Source organism: Austrofundulus limnaeus, unplaced genomic scaffold (assembly GCF_001266775.1).
Source record: "Austrofundulus limnaeus strain Quisiro unplaced genomic scaffold, Austrofundulus_limnaeus-1.0 Scaffold7, whole genome shotgun sequence".
Taxonomy (NCBI): domain Eukaryota; kingdom Metazoa; phylum Chordata; class Actinopteri; order Cyprinodontiformes; family Rivulidae; genus Austrofundulus; species Austrofundulus limnaeus.
In genome coordinates this window covers 5,730,834-5,751,672 of record NW_013952409.1, presented here as the reverse complement: position 1 = coordinate 5,751,672, position 20,839 = coordinate 5,730,834, and the positions used below count along the sequence as shown (strand labels likewise).

General features: G+C 36.7%; 2 protein-coding genes across 2 annotated transcripts in view; one reads left to right on the top strand and one right to left on the bottom strand.

Moving 5' to 3' along the window:
* Positions 1-5,495, top strand: part of LOC106537242 (protein arginine N-methyltransferase 8-B) — a gene marked incomplete at its 5' end in the record, with an annotated part of 13,107 nt that extends 7,612 nt beyond the window's left edge. The window contains 3 exon segments of the mRNA XM_014034631.1: positions 2,749-2,899; positions 4,231-4,352; positions 5,352-5,495. Of these exon segments, the coding sequence (XP_013890085.1) occupies positions 2,749-2,899; positions 4,231-4,352; positions 5,352-5,435 (357 nt within the window).
* Positions 5,496-6,968: 1,473 nt separating this feature from the next.
* cracr2aa (calcium release activated channel regulator 2Aa) overlaps positions 6,969-20,839 on the bottom strand; it is a 15,245-nt gene continuing 1,374 nt past the window's right edge. Inside the window, exons 2-18 of the mRNA XM_014034620.1 lie at positions 18,999-19,414; positions 16,430-16,541; positions 16,123-16,324; positions 14,608-14,754; positions 14,351-14,441; positions 14,139-14,234; positions 12,491-12,678; positions 12,021-12,092; positions 10,786-10,831; positions 10,550-10,635; positions 10,104-10,446; positions 9,442-9,574; positions 9,226-9,307; positions 9,032-9,146; positions 8,711-8,812; positions 8,447-8,523; positions 6,969-8,045 (exon numbers count right to left, since the gene is read on the bottom strand). Of these exons, the coding sequence (XP_013890074.1) occupies positions 7,961-8,045; positions 8,447-8,523; positions 8,711-8,812; positions 9,032-9,146; positions 9,226-9,307; positions 9,442-9,574; positions 10,104-10,446; positions 10,550-10,635; positions 10,786-10,831; positions 12,021-12,092; positions 12,491-12,678; positions 14,139-14,234; positions 14,351-14,441; positions 14,608-14,754; positions 16,123-16,324; positions 16,430-16,541; positions 18,999-19,223 (2,202 nt within the window). The 5' untranslated portion in view covers positions 19,224-19,414 and the 3' untranslated portion in view covers positions 6,969-7,960. The remainder of the gene's footprint in view (positions 8,046-8,446; positions 8,524-8,710; positions 8,813-9,031; positions 9,147-9,225; positions 9,308-9,441; positions 9,575-10,103; positions 10,447-10,549; positions 10,636-10,785; positions 10,832-12,020; positions 12,093-12,490; positions 12,679-14,138; positions 14,235-14,350; positions 14,442-14,607; positions 14,755-16,122; positions 16,325-16,429; positions 16,542-18,998; positions 19,415-20,839) is intronic.

The window sequence follows — 20,839 nt, the reverse complement described above, 5'->3', positions numbered from 1 at the left end:
TACGAACCCTTTGTACGAACAAAAGTAAGAGAAATTTAGGATAAGAATACGAACATGTTCTTGCATGAGGCCCGTTGTTATTTTTGAGGTTTGACCAAAATGGCTACAGTTCCTTTATTTCTCAATGAAAGATGAGCTTAATCTAAAACTCAGTTTGCGTTCTTTCAAGGAAGGCCTTTAAATATTTCTGAACCTGCACCAGGTTGTGCTTCCGGTCTGCTGAATTTGTGTTATGATCTCAAACTATTTTTGCAACACAGAAATTATTGTAGAACATTAAGTAACAAAAATACAAAAAAAGAGAAAGTTCTAATCTGTTAAATGGGAAGTGATCATTCTGCATTTATTTTTACCTAAAAAACAGTTTTGGATTGATTTTTGAAGTAAAGCTAACACGTAACAGTTCACAGCCAATCAATGACATTATCTGCTCGGTGAACATGCTGTGTGGCTCTGCAGGAATGAGTTTGACCTTGATGTGTGGCGGCCTCTCGCTGTGTGAATTACACTCATCAGGCTGTTGTGCCATGCATGACAATGGCAGCCTGTCTAGTCCCCCTGATTGTGCAGCGCGTCATAACGACCTTCTAATGGCTGCCACTGATTGCAGGGTTCTGTCCCGTTTCACCTCGGTCCTGGTGGAACATTTGGTGCGAGTCGTACCTTGACCTTTCCATCAAGGATCGTTTTGGTTTTTTGACAAACAAAACTAAAAAAAATGAGAGTTAAAAGAGGGTTTGAATAATGATCTGTGTTTGGATCTTGTGATAAATCCTCACAGCAGTGATTCCCCGCTGGGTAACTACACACAGCAAAAATGCCAGTATTAATTTAACACCCACAGTGTTAATTTTAACACCAACAAAGTGTCTATATGTGTCCCTACTAAGTGGTGTTAAAATAACATTTGTGAAAGTGTTGAATTTTAACAGTCATTTTTTTTGTAAATTTAACACCAACCAGTGTTTAATACTCAACAATTCTTGGTGTCGCAGTAACATAAAAATAGTGTTAGTGTTAAAATATAGTGTTAAAAGTAACACCAGCCAGTGTTAAATATTCAACAATACTGGGTGTCATATTAACATAAAATAGTGTTAGTGTTAAAATATAGTGTTAAAAGTAACACCAGCCAGTGTTAAATATTCAACAATACTGGGTGTCATGTTCAACAGTGTTAAAACKAAGTGTTAAAAGTATCACCAGAGTATTATTAAAGGAAAMTGGGGTGTTTGAAACATTAACAYACACTACAAGGTATCWATACACCATGAAATTGAGKGTYTAAATTTAACAATCAGAGTAAATATCAAACTCTCTGTACTGTTGCATTTATACTACTCAGTAGTTGGCAGAAAAGTATAATGGAGTCACTCTTCACACACCAGGACATACCTCTGACTCATGGTGTCGATTTTTGGCCAAAAACACAAACTCAAAGTTGAACAACTTCATCAAACTGAACAAGAAATCTAACCAGAACAACTAATTTTTACTATCATGAACTTCTTTAACAGTCATAAACATGCAAAAACATCATTTCTGCAAGATTTCTCAGCAAGGAATGTTGGGTAAATGCTGGTCTGTCTGACATGAGGTGGAAAAGGGCGGGGCTTTTCAGAAAACTGCTTTCAACACTGCATGGTGTCATATAACAACACTGTTTAGTGTTATATAAGACTTATCTGTGGGCGGAGCTTATTTAACACTGTCCAGTGTTGAGAAAACATTGAGGAAATCAACGCTGTGAATTAACAACAACACTGAGTGTGAGTGTACTCAGAAAGTGTTAAAATAACACTAGGGGGTGTTAAATTAACACCCAAAAGTTTAACACTGAAATTTTAACACTCCAAAGGAAAACTAAGAAAATGGTGCGCTGTCTTCAAATGGATTTCCAAATTACTTCATTCAAGTTACAGCTGAGCAGTTTCCAAACAGGATCTTCTATTATTACAATGCTTAAAACMGCGCAGCAATATTTGGACAGGATCATTAATAAGTAAAGTAGTGAACAACATTAAAACATATTCTCCCATTAGTTTGCCTTTAGAGTAATAATTACTGCAGTGTAAACACTGTGGTAGATTATAAAATGTAAAATCTTACTTTGAGAAGTTTTTACTGCGTAAATCAGAGGATTTTTATTTTTAGATTAGAACAGCAGGGTTGATTGTTTTCAGCTGAAATCCAACATAAGGTTCAGTCCTCCACAACAAATGTTGCATCTGGTACCAAAACCCAACAAGCCTGCAGTAAATCTCTATAGATAGTGATGACACATGAGAAAAAGACTGAGCTATGTGATCTGTGTGCAGCGAATGCTTTCACATGAACAGTAATGAATAATTATGTTACGTATGTGAGCTAATGTAGCGTGGAGCTGCTCACACAACAGTAAATCAGAATGTATAAGCAGATGTTCTTTACATAAGATCTATTAAAAAGGCTTTTGCAGACTTGAGTTCTTGCACTAAATATAAAAACACATAAATCCTGAGGCGTGATGCGAGCAGTAACTTCATTTATCCTGCACAAGTGTCACYGGCCTCCTTCCATCTTTGGCACAGACTCAAGAGCTTTAACTTGTAYCTACACTGTTTTATACATACAGTARATAAAAAGAAGCACACCCACATCCATCTTTTGACATTATACACAATGCTTCACAACGGTTTGCATGAAAATGAATAAAATTGCCTTTTATTTTTAACAATGGATTACTTATTCCAGTCTGTACCTTTTCAGGAGGTGGACCTCTACACYGTGAAGCCAGACGACCTCTCGTTTACCTCCCCTTTCTGCTTGCAAATCCAGAGGAACGACTACGTCCACGCTCTGATTACTTACTTCAACATAGAGTTCACTAAGTGTCACAAGAAGACTGGATTTTCCACAGGTAAGACCTCACACCTGCTCCTCCCAGCTTCCTGTGCAGGGTCATGTGACCAATAAGGAAGCAGCTTGTAAACATTGGAAGTTCAGTTATTATGGTAAAAAAAAAACTAAGTTTTTAAGCAAAGAAATGAGAGAAGTGTTCATTTCTAATAAACYTTTCAAGCAATATTGGTTATTGTAACATGCGAGTCTTTGCAATTTTTATATGCATTAAACACGAAGCAGCTATAACTAGTAAGAAACCATTTTTTTCTCCTAAAGATCTGAAATCTAGTATATTTWTGAAAGGACAAAACTGAAAGTATAAAGCTCAAGTAGTCTAGGTGTTTTGAGCTTACATTACTGATAGTTGTTTTATCTGATTGTCACTGTGTTTCGTGTCAACTATAGACTCATTTATTGCTGGTTATTTTGCTAACAAATCCCAGACTGTAATCTGCTCACAGATACACTTACACAGAAATCTCTCTCATATCACTGGTTCTAAGCTTTTACTTGTATTCATAAAAAAAACTGTCACAGGATTTAAGATCAGATAAATTAGCATGAGTCAAACATTCAGAGTGGTGCTGGTTGGCAGGAAGTCAAAACAGTGTTAGACTGACCTCTAGTGGTTCTTCAGCAAAAATCTTATTGATACATTAAATCAAAACGAATCAATTGGCTATTTTTTTTTGTTAAATGAACACTCAGATTATCCTTCATTCATCAAACATCACATCCTGACTTAAACACAAAGATGCATTGTGTTGTTTCCAAACAACATCTRCTCTCCTCCTCACTCTCCTATTGATCTTTCTTTAAGTTTGCCTTTTAAGCCCATGTTCTCCAGTGTCAGAGCTGACCATTCACCTGCCAACTTTAAGATCCAACTCAAACTTGCCAATTCGGAGACTTAGTGCAGCTCCAAAATCCTGAAAGCGAACCGTATCAGATGCACGCAGACTTTTAACCTCAGGGAAACTGACGAGCGTAGGTCAGAGATTTCATTTCACGGCCATCAGAAGAAACGGCTCGTCGTCTGCAGCATTAGCATAAGAAGCAGAGCTACTTGGAGTCTTTATTGAACTTTGTCCAAAATATAAGTGAGCCAGGCCTCTCTGGCAGCCAAACTGACTGACAGGTTTATTTAAAAATGTACAAAAGGCTTGTCTAAAAAAATAAAACGAAAATAAAAGACCAAGCTGCTCCCGATTCTTCTTGGAGCATCGTGCATTTTTGGCCACCAGTCACTGTTTATTAAAAATATCTACAAAATGATTTATTTTTTAAATAAATAAGTATAAATACCAAAGACTGCTGTGAATGTGCCTTCGTTTGTGTGAACTCCAGCTCCAGATGCTCCATACACCCACTGGAAGCAGACCGTGTTTTACCTGGAGGATTACTTAACGGTGCGACGAGGAGAAGAGATCACCGGCACCGTTGCGATGAAGCCCAATGAGAAAAATATTGTGAGTATTCCATCTAAAGCAGGGGTGCCCAAACGTTTTCCCCYAGAGGGCCAAAATYCAAATCTATCCAGAGCTGTGGGCCAAATGTAGTAATACATGAAATACAAATACTTTTGTAAGCAAAGTCTTTTATTTTTAATGATTAAGCTGTGCAATGGCCCTCTTATGTTTTAGTCTGTGCACTTGGAGAAAGTCTGCCAGATGCTCAAGTAGCAAAGGCTCATGGGACATTTCATAAATTGATAAAATATGAGTTTTTGTGGCCTTATAAAGTGTGAAAATCTACATGTCAATCAATCAATCAATAACTTTATTTTTGGTAAATATTTCACATTAAACACGTTGGGTTAAATCTGATCTAAATATTTCTTGTTGTCATTTCATGTTTCATGTTTAATCCTATTAAATCAAAGATAAAGTCAGCACCATGAATGAAAACTACCTTCACTACAGCTCTTTTYTATAGTCATTTGACCAATGGAAATACTGTGTTAGGATAACAGGTTACAACCTTGTAACTTTGGCAACTGTTGGTAATCTAATGGCTTGGTGGGCCAAATTTGGCCCGCGGGCCCCACTTTGGGCTCCTCTGATCTAAAGTAATCACTGCTCGCATTAGATCATTCGTCATCCGTCCACGATTTATTCCCCTCACAATCTGCCCACAGCAGATTGTTTTCCTCTCAGAGCTGCGGCCAAACAGACAGCTGCGCTGCAGAGAGTTGAACAAACAACAGATTCTACTGTTGATCCTGCCGAGCGTCCTCCCCTCCTCCCTGAGGGGACGGAGAAGCACTGTTTGCTTTTCTCTCGCTGTCCGACACAAACGCCGCGTTTACCTCGCACCGCGTCCCGCTGTCAGGTCAAAATGAAACGTCTGATTGCTCTCGCGCTGTTTTCTCGCTCTCTGATGTGCGTTTGATCAATTCTTGTCTCGATTTTAACTGAAAACCATCTTTTTTCTCTCTCTCTCTCCCTCCCCAATTCGCTGAACCGCAGCGCGACTTGGACTTTACTTTTGAACTGGATTTCAAAGGGCAGCTCTGTGAAGCGGCGATATCTCACGACTACAAGATGCGTTAAGTTGGATGGTTGGAGTCCTGAGCGCCACGGGGAGGCTGAGACGGATGGATATAAGGGGGTCCAAAAAAAAAAAAAAAGCCAAAGATTAGACAGAGATGACCCTGTTGATTAATACTGTCACTTCCCTGCAGAATGATTAGGATGTCACTCTTCCAGACTGTTAAACCAGTAACTCTGAATGTAACACCCAACTTGTCCCAAACATTTTCTAATGAATGTTCCKGATGATTGACACACCATGTTTTATTCAGCACTGAGGGTTTTCACAACATTCAAAACTATTTAAAAAAGATGAAATGTAACCCATCATATAGGAATGAGGATTAAATTAAATTTGATCAAAATAAACTAATCACATTTACAGATTCCTGGCTTTAAAAAATACATTTTGATCATTCTGATATAAGCAGATCCAGAGACAGTTGGTTACAATGATACGTTAATATTTGGTCTGAATCCTAATTTTATGTAATTTTAATGAATGTGTTGTCATGAATGACRGTATATCATAAAGAGGAAACCTCAAATAGTGTTTGAAAAGTGAGATTTCCCAGTTGGAAAGAAACAAAAGCTTTGCTTGCTCCAACATTCCACGTTAAGGCGTTTTTTCCTCAAAATCAGGTTTTTTGTTGCTAAGGCTCAAAATAAGTGCTTATTTTTTTTTCTTTTTATGATTATATTTCAGACAGTTCATTCAGAAGATAAAGTATTTCTTTGTTATATTTTGTCAAAATGCAGTTTTGATCAGATAACCTWTTTCTCCGCATCCCATTTTTAGACTTAATCCTCATTTCAATATGATGGGTCACAAATAACCATTTTATTTATTATATTTTGGAGTGATCACATTCATACCAACTTCATTTAGACTTAATTATATTATGTACTGTATTAAATGGACTGAAACCGTTTTCGAAGTGTGAGTTTAGAAATCAAGAGGAATTKAAGTGAACATRACAGCCAAGGATAAACAAATGTACAGTATYATAGGTCATCTTTTTAAATCATCATTATACTGTTTGTTTTGTGCAATATAAATTTACTGAGGCRCAGACTGTTGCACAGCTTAAAAATCTGTTGTTTCAGTTTGAGCTGCGATGTTTACAGGTCAGTAACATTTATCCAATAAGCCACGATCAAGTGCCCCGTGTTCCGGTTCTGCATTGATTGTTATGGTTTCATTAAAACACTTGTTTTTAGTGTAGGTAGATCTGACTCGAAATAGCGTCGAGTTATTTAGGTTTAACCTGAGTTTAAATTAGGATTTCAGAGGAACARGTGGAATTAGGTCAAATAAATAGAAAGCACAAACTAAGTAAGAACTTGCTTAATTTCTGTASAAATGCATCAGAATGAAACTATATCAAGTTTGCTGTAGAATGTARACAGGTTAGATGAAAAGTAATGAAATATGGGATTCAAAACCACATTTTACTGCATTAGGGCACTGCAGCAACAAAACCAACAATTCCCCACATTTTAATTTGTTTTAGATTATGTGAAAACAGCTGCATGGATTCAAAGARCTACATGTTACATTATGTACACATTACTTTTATTTCAATTCACATTTATATAAAGACAATAAAGAGGTGAAAAATACAAGTAGTAGTGAAGCACCATTAGTGACCAACAAATAAAATAAGTTACATTTTATTTTCTTTTTACCAATTCCAGTCGATTTTCTTAAACCGATTACAGAAAAAAGTGTAATTTTCATAAAATACTTGGCATCATGACAGATCAGGGTGATACAAAACATTTATTCTAACCTTTGAGCTCCGATTAAAAACGACATCAAACCTGATCGAACGCTCCGGCTAATTATTCTGCTTCATCCAAAAGGAACCAACTACAGAAACAAAACAAAACTTTATATACACATGGCCACACAATATTATCCATTAAAAGTACTTCTATACATTGTTGCGTGCTACTTTTTTAATAATGCATTGTTACTTTCCTGTGTAACAAATGTCACAATTCTTCAAGTTCAATTAACATGTCAACTAAAACTGACCATTACTTAAGTTTTACGATTTAATACAAGAAACTGGTTTTGTTTTGTCTACATATATGTACAGAAAGTGAAATAAGATTTAAAAACTAACAAACTTTACAATTAATATTAATGTCACATAAAATGGCACAAAARGAATAGGTAAAGGCCTCTGCAGGCTGAATAAATAGTTGTAATAATTGTTCGAGTTTGAGTGAAGAAACTATAGTAGATTTTTTTTAAGGAAGTAAAATTGTTGAATTTGAGTCAAACGTACCGTTTAATTTTGTAAATTGTTGGTTACTTGTCTGTTTATTATTTGATGCCCTCATATTGATAGAAGCTTTTAAAAAGTGCAGATWACATCTGGAAGATGATTTTCATTAGAGTTAAAGAAAAGGAGAACAAAGAAGAGTTGTGCAGACATAATAATGTGTTTCCACAGGTATGTGTGCTGACATGATCACGTATGGTAACTTGGTAAAGAGTAGTGTTACGTTGTTACTGTACTCCAAGTGTTCATCGTTTAGCAGCAGGACCCCTTCTTTGAGGGGTTACTGACCAGTTTGATGGTCTTCTCTTTCTCTCGGTCCTCCTGGTCTTTCAGAATTCTGAAAACAGAATAATTAAATAAAACATCTGGCAAAAACACTGAGGTTGTCAATATTTCTCTGTCTGTCCTCTTTGATTTTTGTCTTGACGTGCAGGTTTTGAGCCAGGCTGTCTATTTGGCAAGAGATCAAGTTTAATGTTGCATTATTTGTTCTGCAATGAGCAATAAAAAATAGATAAAAACATACTAAATAGTCATTTAATCTAAAAAAAATTGCCATTGGTAAAATCACATTCACTCAAGGATTAAGAGCAAGTAAGAAGATCAAATGGCAAACAGGAAGCACTACAAACAGGAGCCAACYTTTAAACTAATAATTAACTACAATTGCTTCTTCTTTTAATCCAAAACAAACTGAGTTTTTGGGTTTTAATTTAATTTTAAAGCACTTTAACTCACCTGGCCATAGACACCATAGATTCCAGTACATTGCATCCAGAGCATGCACTGCATTCATAGAAGATCATCTGACAGTTCTTTAAAAAAATTCAAAAGGAGGAGATGTTGACAAAAGAAAAAAGCCAGATAAAGAAAATGATACCGTTAGCCCTCGTGGTACAATCCAGAAATATTTAATAATTCACATGTAATACCCAGTTATGTAGCTGGTTCCATTTATTTATAGAAACCAACACTCTGTTGATCTGAAGAAAAAAAGCAAACCTTGGCTAATCTTTCACCCACTTCCTTCTGAACTTCTCTCTCAGTTTCTTTGTCTGTTTTGTTTCCCAAAAGCATGATGGGTATGTCCTCACCTGCACTTTCCTGCAAAAGATTTAACAAAAATAAATAAATAAAATTAAAAAAAAAAATCAGAACACATCGAAGGAAAGTGATTTTTTTAAGTAGTCATAAAAGTGGACAATAATTTCTTTGTTTCGCAGAACAAATATTGTTGCTTTATAGTTTGTATTTGAATCTGAGGGAAAAGACAAACAAAATAACATCTACGAGTGCCTCCAGCAGAGTTTATTATCGTCGTACCTTGACACTCGTCAGCCACTGTCTGACAGCTGTGAAACTTTCCTGAGAGGTTATTTCGTACATCACAATCACACCATCAGCTTTGCGAAAAAACTGCTTGGTGATGCTTCGATACCTGCGGGAAGGAGAGGGAAAATGTGGAGTAAAGGCAACGAGTTGTTACACTGTATTTTGTTTGTGCGCTTTAATCTCACCGCTCCTGTCCTGCTGTATCCCACATCTGCAGCGCCACCTTGCTGTTGTCCACAGTTATTGTTTTGACACTGTAGTCTATACCTGTTTGCAAAGATTAAAAGACAAGAAAGTGCAGCCATTTATTTGCTGATAATCAATACGACTGTAACTGTGCATAATTCCAGTTATATTTTAAAATGATAAGTTGTGCAAAAAAGTGCTACGCTGGCACATACCGACAGTGGCTGAAGTGCCTGAGTGGAAGCGGTCATCACAGAACCTTTGAAGGAGCGAGGTCTTTCCAACACTGGAGTTCCCCACCAGGATGATCTTGAAGAGGCGATCGGGTGCAGAGGGACCACTTTCCTCCTGAACAAACAGCAAACACAGGAGAAGTCAACCTACCGTCTTATTTGTTTGAACTTTATGTTACGGACATAAATCACAGAATTACAACTACAGGTCTTCAGATCTGACATTCATGTGGTTTATAACTAGGGGTGCAACGATACAGAAAACTCATGGTTCAGTTCAATACTTTAGTCTCACGGTTCAACATTTTTTCATTACAAAAAAAAAAAAGAAATTTCCATGCCCTTCTTAACTTCTAATTTATTGAAATTAATTATGAACATTTGTTTAACTTCAGAAGTAGAGTTTTTAAATTAAATGTTGCTGAAACAGGAAGTTTCTCAGTGGATCTGTGCTCGACAGTGCAGCCTAGYTGGAGTAGTCGAACACAGATCCTCTGATCCTTCAACACAGAGCATCTTCAGAAGACACGTTGATGAAGTAAATTTTAAAAATCTGTATTGTTCGATACAAGTGTGTATTGAACGGTTCGATACAGATACATGTATTGTTGCACCCCTTTTTCTAACGGTTTTTCTTTTCTTACATTTATGCTGGTTTCTTTGCCAACAGGTTGACCTCTTGGAGATGTTGGAATCTGTGTTTCCTCCYCACTGTTTGCTGACTGTTGCTGATGGGAAAGTGATGTCTTACGATAATTTGTCACAAAGTCTGTATTATCTTCATTGTCTGAGTCCTCCCCTCCTTCAGTACACTTTTGAAGTGGATTCTGGGCCTGAGAGCCATTCAGTAAATGGGGGAGGTGGTCTTCCTCAATTGAAATGATCCTTCGGAGGTGRCCGCTGGCCTCTGCTGGGAAAGACGACTGGTATGTCCCATTAATGAAGCTCAGCCTCCTAGAGATGGAGGTCAGCTCCTCTTCAGCTTCACTATAAATACAAAGACAAATCAATGTGATGGGGTGATAATGTCATGTACCTGCAACACTTTTTGAAACAATGTTGACCTTTGGATCAGTTCTTTACAGTTTACCTCTTGAAGACATCTGGGGTTGAGTGTTTCACACCATCAATGGYAAGCCTCTGCTTCAAAGCTGGTGTTTTATTATTCTTTGGTTTCTACAAAGTAAAATAATATATACTTAATATCGATTAATGTTAACCTAAGATAAAGGAATACATTTCTTACAAATTAAATATATTTGTGAAGTTCTAAAACAATGTGGAAAAACTTTCATTTTTCAGTAAACATGATAAACATAAACACACCTGATAGCACATGTCTCTTTCATCTCGCAAATGTTTGTTCATTTCTCTGGAGAAAATAAAGGAGATAAAGAAAATTAAAATTTTAAATCAGCTTGTTTGATACAATTTTTGATATGCAAGCTTGGTTTCCAACTAAGTTACCTTAGCAGCAATAAGACAAACACTAGAATATTTTTATAGAATGTTATTTGTAGAGAGCCATTAATGTTGGATATATAGCTTATTGAAGACCCAGTGTCCAAAATTTTGGAGAATAAAGGTAGTCATAAATCTTTGCAGTCAATAAAACAATTTGCCTTTAGCACACGTGTGTGTTCTTTTATGAAAAATGTTGCCTTGTTTTTCTTCACTTAGTTTGRTTCTTCATAGCTCTTTCTATAAAAATGTAAAAAAAATACATGGATATTACWGGAGAGAAAAATGTGGATATAAAAGCTTAAACTATTAAAAAATAAATCCCTTCTTTGTATCTCTAAATGCAAGTCAAATAGGCATGTTGTGTGTGGAAAGGAGATSTTAATCACCTCATATAAGAATCATAAACTCATCTGAAACACTTTATATTTGTGTCTCCTTAATAAGCATTTACTGAATTCTAAACATCCTCAAGAGCAGACTGGGAACCTTTGAGAGAACCAACATCCAAAGTAACCTTTTACAGGTTGTGCTGAGATACACTTTCTTGCAATATTCTGCCCTAATTTAAAATCAATATCCAGCTGACTGATAAAATGTCATCAGCAATGAAACGAGTTTAAAGTTTGACTGGTGATCAAATGACAGAATTACAACCTTTAAACATCGGACATTATGTTCTGTCACCCAGCTTCTTTCAGTTTTGTTACGATTTTCAATTAAAGCTGACAAGACATTTTAAGCCAAACGTACTGAAGCACAAAAGCTGAAGGGCAAGAAAGTGTGTGAAATGATCAAAATGACATGAAGCACAGACATCGATCCCTCTGGATCACTGCACTGTTATGAGATGAAAATTCATTTTCCACATCATCACTGGAGACATTCTAGGTTTTATAACTGATTTAAGCCACTAATAGAGAAGTGACCTTGGCATTCTATTTTGCCTGATTTTTTTTTCTAACAGGAATTTTTATTTAACTTGCAGTAGATGCAACAGAAAAAACAATATCAAACTTCCATTATTTGATTGRTGTGTATTGACTTATATTTTTATCAAGCCAACAGAAATGCTGCAAAATGTTTTTATTGAGACGCACCTTAACAGGTCCAACTGTTTCAGAAGACTTGCTCGCTCCCTCTGCAGTCCCTCAGTAAGCCTGTATATCTCCCTGTTTAAAACAGTAASCAGTCATGACACAATGTGTGGTTTAAAGTCCATTTTGTGCTTATTCTTTTAACAAACACACCTTCTGCTGTCCGCACTTTTTTTAAAAGAAATATGAAGGAAATTACCATAAATAAAAGATGAGCACAGGTTCTCCTCTGTTGGAGCTCAAAATGAGTCTCTTTTGTTCTGGTTAGCCACTTTTGGCTAACACAGGCTACACTACGGTCTGCTGACAACTTTCTGCAGCCAAGTTTATTCATTGCAAATCAAGTACTGGYACTGACTCTAAAACACATTTACTATAAAGCCTAATTTCAAAATCCAATATGGTTTTTAAATGATTGGAAACACGGCTACTCAAGATTCGTTTTGTTTTCTTTATAATATTGTATCGCTCACATTTCCTTCTCTTCATAAAGTCGTGTGGACTCTTCCTGCAGTAGGCTCAGCTGCTCCTGAGTCAGAGTCAGTTCTTGGCTGACYAGCTCCAGCTCTCGAGCCAACTCATCGTTTGTCTGTTTCAGCTTCACATTCTCCACTCTGGTCACATGTTGCTCACTATGAAGTTCCTGGCACTGACACTCCAACTGGAAACAGATAAGTGGTAAAAACAAAAGAATTATATATGCCGTATACACCCCTGTAAAAAAGTATTGGAAGGGTGAAATCTTTTATTACTTTTGTTGTTGACTGAAAACATTTGGGTTTGACATGAAAAGATGAATTTGAGATGAGAGAAACATTTCAACTTTTATTTCTAGGTGTTTACTTCTGGATTGAAAACATAACTTACAAAAATAGAACTGTATTTGATGGATAATCTAATTTTTAGGTGGGCAAAGGTATTGGAGCATGTAACTGATGGGTGTTTTTTATTGCTCAGGTGTCCTATTATGCTGCTTATGCCAACAATAATTAGTTTAATGTCTACTCCCAGTTTCAGATTTGGGTTTTGCCTGTGCAGACTGAAAGAAGAAAAGCAGTGAGCTGTCTAAATATATATATATATATATATATATATATAAACAACACAAAAACAGGGGCCACAACCAGTCCAACATTTAGAAAGCTCTGAAGAAGAAAGTTTGTTGGTTTACTACATAATAAACGTCAAACAGAAAGACCAAGGAAAACATCAGAAGCTGGAAACAGAAACTTGTTGTGCACTTCTGGGAAAATAAAAAAATAAAGTCTTAAACTACAGAGATGAGCCTCAAATGTTTTGGGTGAATGTTTTATGGACTGATGGAACAAACATTAATATCAACCGAAGTGATGGAAAGGCTAAAGAACATTTTAAAGTCTACAGAAACATCTTGTCTGCAAGTTTAAAGAAAGATGCAACCAAACTAACAGATCAACACGGATCGAACAACAAAGTAATTCATCAAGGGCAGGAAGTGGAAGCTTGTAGGCTGACAGTTAATCTCTGGTTTTAAACCCTATAAAGCTGTGTTTTACCTGCTAAGGTGGAGACTGCAGTGACTCACTGCCTCCTCTAAAACAAACAGCAGGTGAAAGAGATGGTTGTGAAGCCTGGAAAAGCATCACAAAGGAAGGTGATGTCCCTGAGTCACAGGTTTGATGATATTTACATCAATTTGTTCCAAGAGTTTTGCTCACCTAAAATGAGGTTTTCTATTACAAATAGTTATCTTCTACATATGTATCCAATCCAGTTGGAAACACCTGGAAATTAAAGATAAAATGTTGCATCTTTGGTGTTAAACTGAAATATTTACAGTCTATAGTAAAAACAAAGGAAGTAGTCACACTGTTCCAATACTTTTAGAGAAAAGGATGCATTAGTACAGCAGAATACTGGGCTCAGCTCCATCACTGTTATGCTACTTTTATGGSTAAGTTGATGGTTAAAAAGTGCTACATCACTTCTCTGTCATCCTGTTTAATGTGTCTGTTTGTTGCTCAGACAGCTGAGTTTGTTTAAGGGATCACTGACAAAGAAAATGGATGTTCTGTCGTCTTTCCTTTCGACTGAAAATAAAAATGCATCCTGGGAGAAATGAGTCTAAAAGTTCCCACTCACCCGTCTCTGTTTTTGGAAGAGCTGGTCTACCTCCTTCTCCTTACAGGACAGCTGCAGCTCCAGGTCTTTACTCTGAGACAGAAATCGCTCATAGTCCTTGAGCAGTTTGCAAAGTTAGATGAAAATGTCAAATAAAAGATTTGAGAAAGTGAAGAAAGATGGTTGTATTTAGGGAAAATCTCAGTAGCTGCTTTTTAAAATTTTTGTTTTACCTGCAGTACAATCCTGTCTTTTTCGCTTTTTATTTGTTGCTCCATTTCTTCATACAGGCGTTGGATTTCATCATCATGTGTTGCGGCTTTCCTTTAATGCAACATCCAGATATGGTGATATGACATCAGGGAGATAATGTTACTGACAAACGACCACACAGAAAATACATATTTAATGTGTCAATGTTGCAATCCTTTAAAAAAAAGTTTCAATTTTCCAAATGAACTCAATGTAACAAAGAAAGTTGCTCACAGACCTTTTGAGAGCACTTTCCATCTCCCTCTTTTCCTGGTTGGCCTCCATGATTTGTGATGTCACTCTGGCCAGAAAGTGCTCAAACGTTGACAGAAGCTGTGGTTCGTCCCGCCGGAGCTGGGCCCACAGATCGCGCACCTCAGCAGGACTGGTTTAGTATCGGGAGATATTTTAAACAAAATGTGTAAAAAAACCAACTAGCATTTTCTGTGAGTTTTTAAAAGTAATTTAGCAAAAACCTGAAATATAGAAAAAAAAATCTAAACGAAAAATAAGTAGGTCCTCTGGATGGGTTCTTCTTTAGTGAAACGTTTCGTCTCTACTCCAAGAGACTTCTTCAGTCTGATGAGTTTCAGGTGAACTCAGCTTTATAAGCACTGCCTCCACATGGACGAACAGGTTAGTCACATGCAAAAGAGGGTCATCGCCTAACAATAGGCTTGATTAGCTTTATTGTTCATAGAGGCTGACCCGTGTCGTGTTATGTGAATGTAGTGAATGCAAGCGGGGGTTCAACATCCCGTTGTTTTGTCCCTCTCTCCCTCTTTATGTTGGTATCATTGGCCTATTGTTAGGCGATGGCCCTCTTTTGCATGTGACTAACCTGTTCACTAAAGAAGAACCCATCCAGAGGACCTACTTATTTTTTTCTTTTTGATTTTTTTCTACCTGGATTAATGAGAAGCATCAGGACATAGAAAAAAATGGTTTTAATATGGGATTAAAAACATAATGCTTGTGATTTGTTCCAATTATGAAACATCACAAAAGGAAAGTCAATGCATAAAAAAGGAAAGTCAATGCATAAAAAAGGTAAGTCAATGCATAAAATCAGAATCTTCAAATCAAAATAAAACTATAGTTGAAAACATAAATTGTTCAGCAGCTCACACAGAAGCAAGTTGTTTTAAATTGAATAGTTTCACTAATTAAATACTTTAAAATTATACTTGCTGTGTTCTGTTACAAAAGCAAATGTAGTGTGTCTAATTTAAGTAATATTACAAAAATCCATGGTACTTTTTGMAAAATAAATTAGACAAATTTAGACAAAATAAATATGTGTTTAAAAAACTGTCATCCTCCCTCTTCAGGTCTTACTAGGCAGAGGACATCAGTACTGTGTTAGAATCCACCGRCACTGCACTACAGTCAAATAAGACTAATTCATTATAAAAATTAAAAAAAATCAGTGAAGGGCTGCATTAAAAACTGGGCTATTTTAAATAAAATATAACAAATGACTATATTTAACAATACATTTTAATGTTTGAAATGCACCTGTATTAAAAATTTTAAGCAAACAGCTATTTAAAATGGAACACAAAAATAATTCTCAGAAAAGTAGCAGAGAAAGGCTTTTTTATTCAGTTTTTATTAGCTTTCACACCCGATTCCCAGCTGAGTTATGAAAAATGTATTGCAGACTTAAAAAAAACCTCTGACAAGGTGCATAAAGATATAAAACAGACCTTACAACACAAGCTAGTACTACAAGGACACAAACAGCACTCACTTTTCAAAAATGCTATTGGCTCCGAGGTTGTCCATAAGCATGCAGAAGTGCTTTTCTTCCTCGCTCTTGTCTTCATCTTCATCTGCCTTTGGCGCGTCCTCCTCCCACTGGGACTGGTAAAGGACTTCTGGCTGAGACTTACTGGGATTTTTCTCCCACATGCCTTCTTCTACAGAAATCCTCCGGCCAAACAGAAATACACCTTTAAAAAAAGAGAAAATGGAAAAAAGGGGAGCTTAGGTGCACAGAACAAACCCTGTTGATTGTAGTAAGGATGTTGAAATCTGAAGGGGGCAATAAAACCTACTAAAGCCTGAGGAGAACTCGTCGAGGGTGAGGTATCCATTACTGTCAGAGTCGAGGGTATCAAATACGTCCTCCAACTCCTCAGCACTAAGAGGAAGCTCACCATTTAGTCTCTGTTAAAACAGGACACAAATAGAACTGCTTTTAAACTAACTTTCAAGGCCGCTACCAATGGTGTAGCTATAACAACTGCTGCGATTTTTGTGCACTGGCAGTCATTTGCCTGAGAAAAATCTCCACTTGATTCTAGCATATACTGTATTTTTAAAGCTGTTAACAGAAATTTCGATCAGTCTCTTTTTGTTTTATTWGGAACAATGTTTAACAAACAGTGCTTGCTTGCATTTATGAAAGCATGCTGTATCATGAAGATGGAATTAGACATTGAGCATTTTGCAGAAACCAGGGCCTGTATTTYTCAAACTTCTTAGAGTGGAATTTTACATTTAAGTGTTTGAAGTTTCTTATATTTACTCCTACTCTCATGCTTAAGTGTAAAAGCAATTCATCTAAATTCTTGTCTAGTGAAGTTATTTTAGGATTGACACACTTATCTTGACATTTCTCAGAGAATATTCTTGAAGARGAAATCCGATGCAGTGATTGGTCCACGCTAGGGTTGGGCAATATTAGCAAAAAAATTAATCACGTTTAATTGGGGTAGCTAGCCGAWAACGATTAATTTGACGATTAATCCCCTGGTGTCCCTGGACACCCTTATGTCCCAGTCACATGACCAATTTAGTGGGTAAGATTTGCTCTTCGTAAAAATCTGTTCCAAGTTGTGCTATATGTCAAATTTAAAATTGTGTTGATACATAAATAAATACAGAACTTTAATTTCAATGTTCGTCATATTTGAAATGGAGAGGAGKACCGAGCGGACTGACCCGAGTAATCCCCAGTCAGTCTGCCTGGTGGCATTAATCGTATTAATCGTCAAGTGCCAAAAAGTAATCGATTAATGTTTTTCTGACGATTAATTGCACACGATACGATTATGCCCAACCCTAGTCCACGCCGTGGGTTTTGCAACAACGTCATCTAGGATCAACCTTGCGGCACAGCAAAGTGCTGCGAATCAGCTGTAAGACTGACACTCACACTTWACTTAAAGTGAGACTGAGTGCTCWCAGCATTTAGCTAAGAACTTTTTAAAACTTAAGTCCACTCTTAACAGRATTCTTWTAAGRAATTCTAAGAAGGTTGATAAAAARGGGCCCAGATTCCTCTGGAAAAAACACAAAACTTTAGTGTAATTTGAGTAATCTAACAATCCTTCATAAGACTTTCAASTTATTTGAGTATATTAATGTCACATTATTTTAAACTTGGTATACTTTCAAAAATAAGAAGTTATCAGTGAAGACCTAAGAGAATCTTAATAATAGCTTAAACAAACACTTTCATGCATGTTTATAAACCTTCCTGTCTTGGGGTTTGCATTTATTATAGCTCCTCTTTACTGAAAAGATTTACTSTAATTATAGTGACCAAATGAAACCATCCCAAAAACTTGACCGTGTCAAAATTCCCTCGACTCATTAAGTTAAGTCAACACAGACACACCTTTATAACCTGTTGGGTTTCCATACAGTGTTTACACTGCTGGAAGTGTTGACTGAAGCCACCCTTACAATCCAGGGCTGGGACACTAAAAGAATAACATCTYCTAAAGACTATCAGCTGTTCTTGTAAAAGTGTTATCTGTCCAAAACACATCCTTTATGTCAACACACAATAAACTTGTATCCTGTTAAGAGGTGCTGGTGTAAAATTAAAATCGTAAGAATGCACCAAAGATGACTGATACTGTCAAAAGATGCAGTTAGTTCCACATTTTAGTAGCGATATGTGCTATTAATTAAAATTTACTGTACTTCAGTTTAGATTGTCACATAAATAATGTCCAGGATAAATAAACAGCCCTCGTGTTTTTGAGCTCATTATGATGTAAAACTAATCAAAGCTTTATCTCTCTCTGGYTTTATCCTCCTTGAAGAGAGACCCTTGTTGTGCCTCAAAGGATTAGATGAATATCCAACAGGCGAGTGAATCTGCACAATAATGCATGTGGAGGGCTGTTTTGTGACTGAGCTTTTACATGGCCCTCTGTGTGTCAGTCTCTTTCATGTTGCTTTGGTAAGGTGCACATGTTATATCCATGTCCTGTTCAGCATCATGAGTAAGTGGACAGCACATCCCTGCATTGTGTTCTAGATGAATGATGAGAGGTGATCTCAACAAATTCATAACATGAACGTGATGTCTAGAGCATTATACATACATATAATATATAAATGTTTTTTAACATAAAAAGCAAGAAGTTATTGAAGTTAGAATTATTTAGGGATCTCTGTTCTGTTTGTAGTAGTATACCTTTTAAGGTTTGTTTTAATTTGKTTTTAATATTTTGAATTTAGGGTTTAAAGCATTTTGAATTCAGCTTACATTTGAAAAGCACTACAAAACTGAAACAAAAAAAAGTTAAAAATAACTGAATCCATGCAAAGAAACAAAGGAAGAACACATTTTAAAAACAARTGAATTTAAAACATCAGCATCCTCACCTGCATGTCCCGCCGGGTGATGAAACCCTTGTTTTCGATGTCGCACATCTGGAAGAACTCGTGGGTTTTCTCCAGGATGGTGTTCTGTCCCACATCCTTGTTCCCGCTCCTTTTCAGGTCACTCTCGTGTGCACTCTTTTTGTCGTTGCCCTCTTGCTTTTGCCATGCTTTTTTAGGTGAGGTATTGTCTTTGGTGTTGGCGGCGGCYGCAGGAAAAGCTGCCATGGTTTTTGGCGCGTGTATCAACAAAAAAAAAAAAGGAGTTTTTGTCCTTCACGTGAGCACGCTACGAGCTGAAGGAAGGAGGAAAGCGTGAGCAGAGATGTGGAGCTTCAGCCTGCTGCGCAGCCGAGGCTTTCATCAATGTCACCGACTGTCATGTCTTAGCAACCACCTCTTTAACTGGTAGATGAAACCTATGAGAGACATGAAGGAAGCGTGTTCAGTTACAGCTGCTTTTCCAATAAAAACAGGACTAAAGATAATGTTCCATTTAATATGATAGAAAAAGGTCATTTATGCAAAAAAGGTCATTTGTTGAAAACCTGAAACAACCTCTGCTCTTCTTGTTTCGATCAAGAGTAAAGTGCGCCCCACTGAAACTGATGTCATCTGACAAGTAAAGCTGAAAAAAAAAAGTTGTGGTTTATTGACCAATGTGAGTCATATCTGTGGCTGCTGTGCAAACGTATGCACCGGTTTGGAAGAATGCTTCTAACTCGTGTTCCACTGAAGTTTGCTTGATCAATTCATGAGCATCGTAAGGCGTGTGATGAACCATGCGATTGTAGATACTGTAATCAAGTACTGAAAATATTAAATCCAGGTACCCTCCACCCCTCCCCACTCTAATCTGAACACACAAAATGTAATTAAAAACAAACACGTTTAATCTAAAACAGTTTAACTATCTAACTATAAATGAGTGAAGTCGTTTCAAATCCGTTTCCAAACTTTGTATTTTTTTAATTATTCCTCAAGGCATATTTGACACTACTTTTTAAGATGAAACAATGCTTCCATTCCTCAATATGTCCCCTTTAGCATAAAAAATCTCGCATTTTGTAGTAAAAATTTTAAATTCAGCTGCAAACTGTCCATTTGAATATTGGAAGGCATTCGTGAGATAGCTGAGGCAGTAATGACTAGAATAAAAATGGATGGCCTGAAATGTGTCTGAATGCAAAAGCAAGTTTCAACTAAATTGAATTTTCCTAAAAGCAACCATTTATTTGCTGTAGCGACCAGCTTTGCATACATACCTTATCTGTTATAGGACTCGACACGTAGCTGCTGCTTGAGCTACAGCAGTGTAAAACAATGTGGGCGGAACCACAGACACACATTTAGCTCTAGCTCTGACCACAACAGGCTTTTGAGAAACACAGGTCATGTTTTTTTTTTAAGTTGTTTTTCTTCTCATAGGGCAAAGCCCACCACCAAAAAACAAGTACTGTAGAGCAGGGGTTCTCAAACCATTTGGGTCTGGGGACCCCTTACAAGGGTGAAAAAAAATTCCAGGGACCCCCTTACAAAACCCATGCTGTTTTAAAAGATAATTTATTGAAATTTTAACCCCTAAATGCCATGGGAATATAAATTTTTATTAAGTTGATTATGTTTGTTTTTTAGTTCATTGTTCTCCGTGCATTTTTAAAAATAAAAATCAAATTAACAGTTTAGTGAAATTTTTTGAGGACCCCCAAGATACCTGTCGCGGACCCCTGGGGGTCCAGGGACCCCAGTTTGAGAACCTCTGCTGTAGAGCTATACTTGTGTGTGCGTTTGGATGATCATCTTTGGCAAAATCTCAAAGAATTAGGAAAAACTTACATAATATA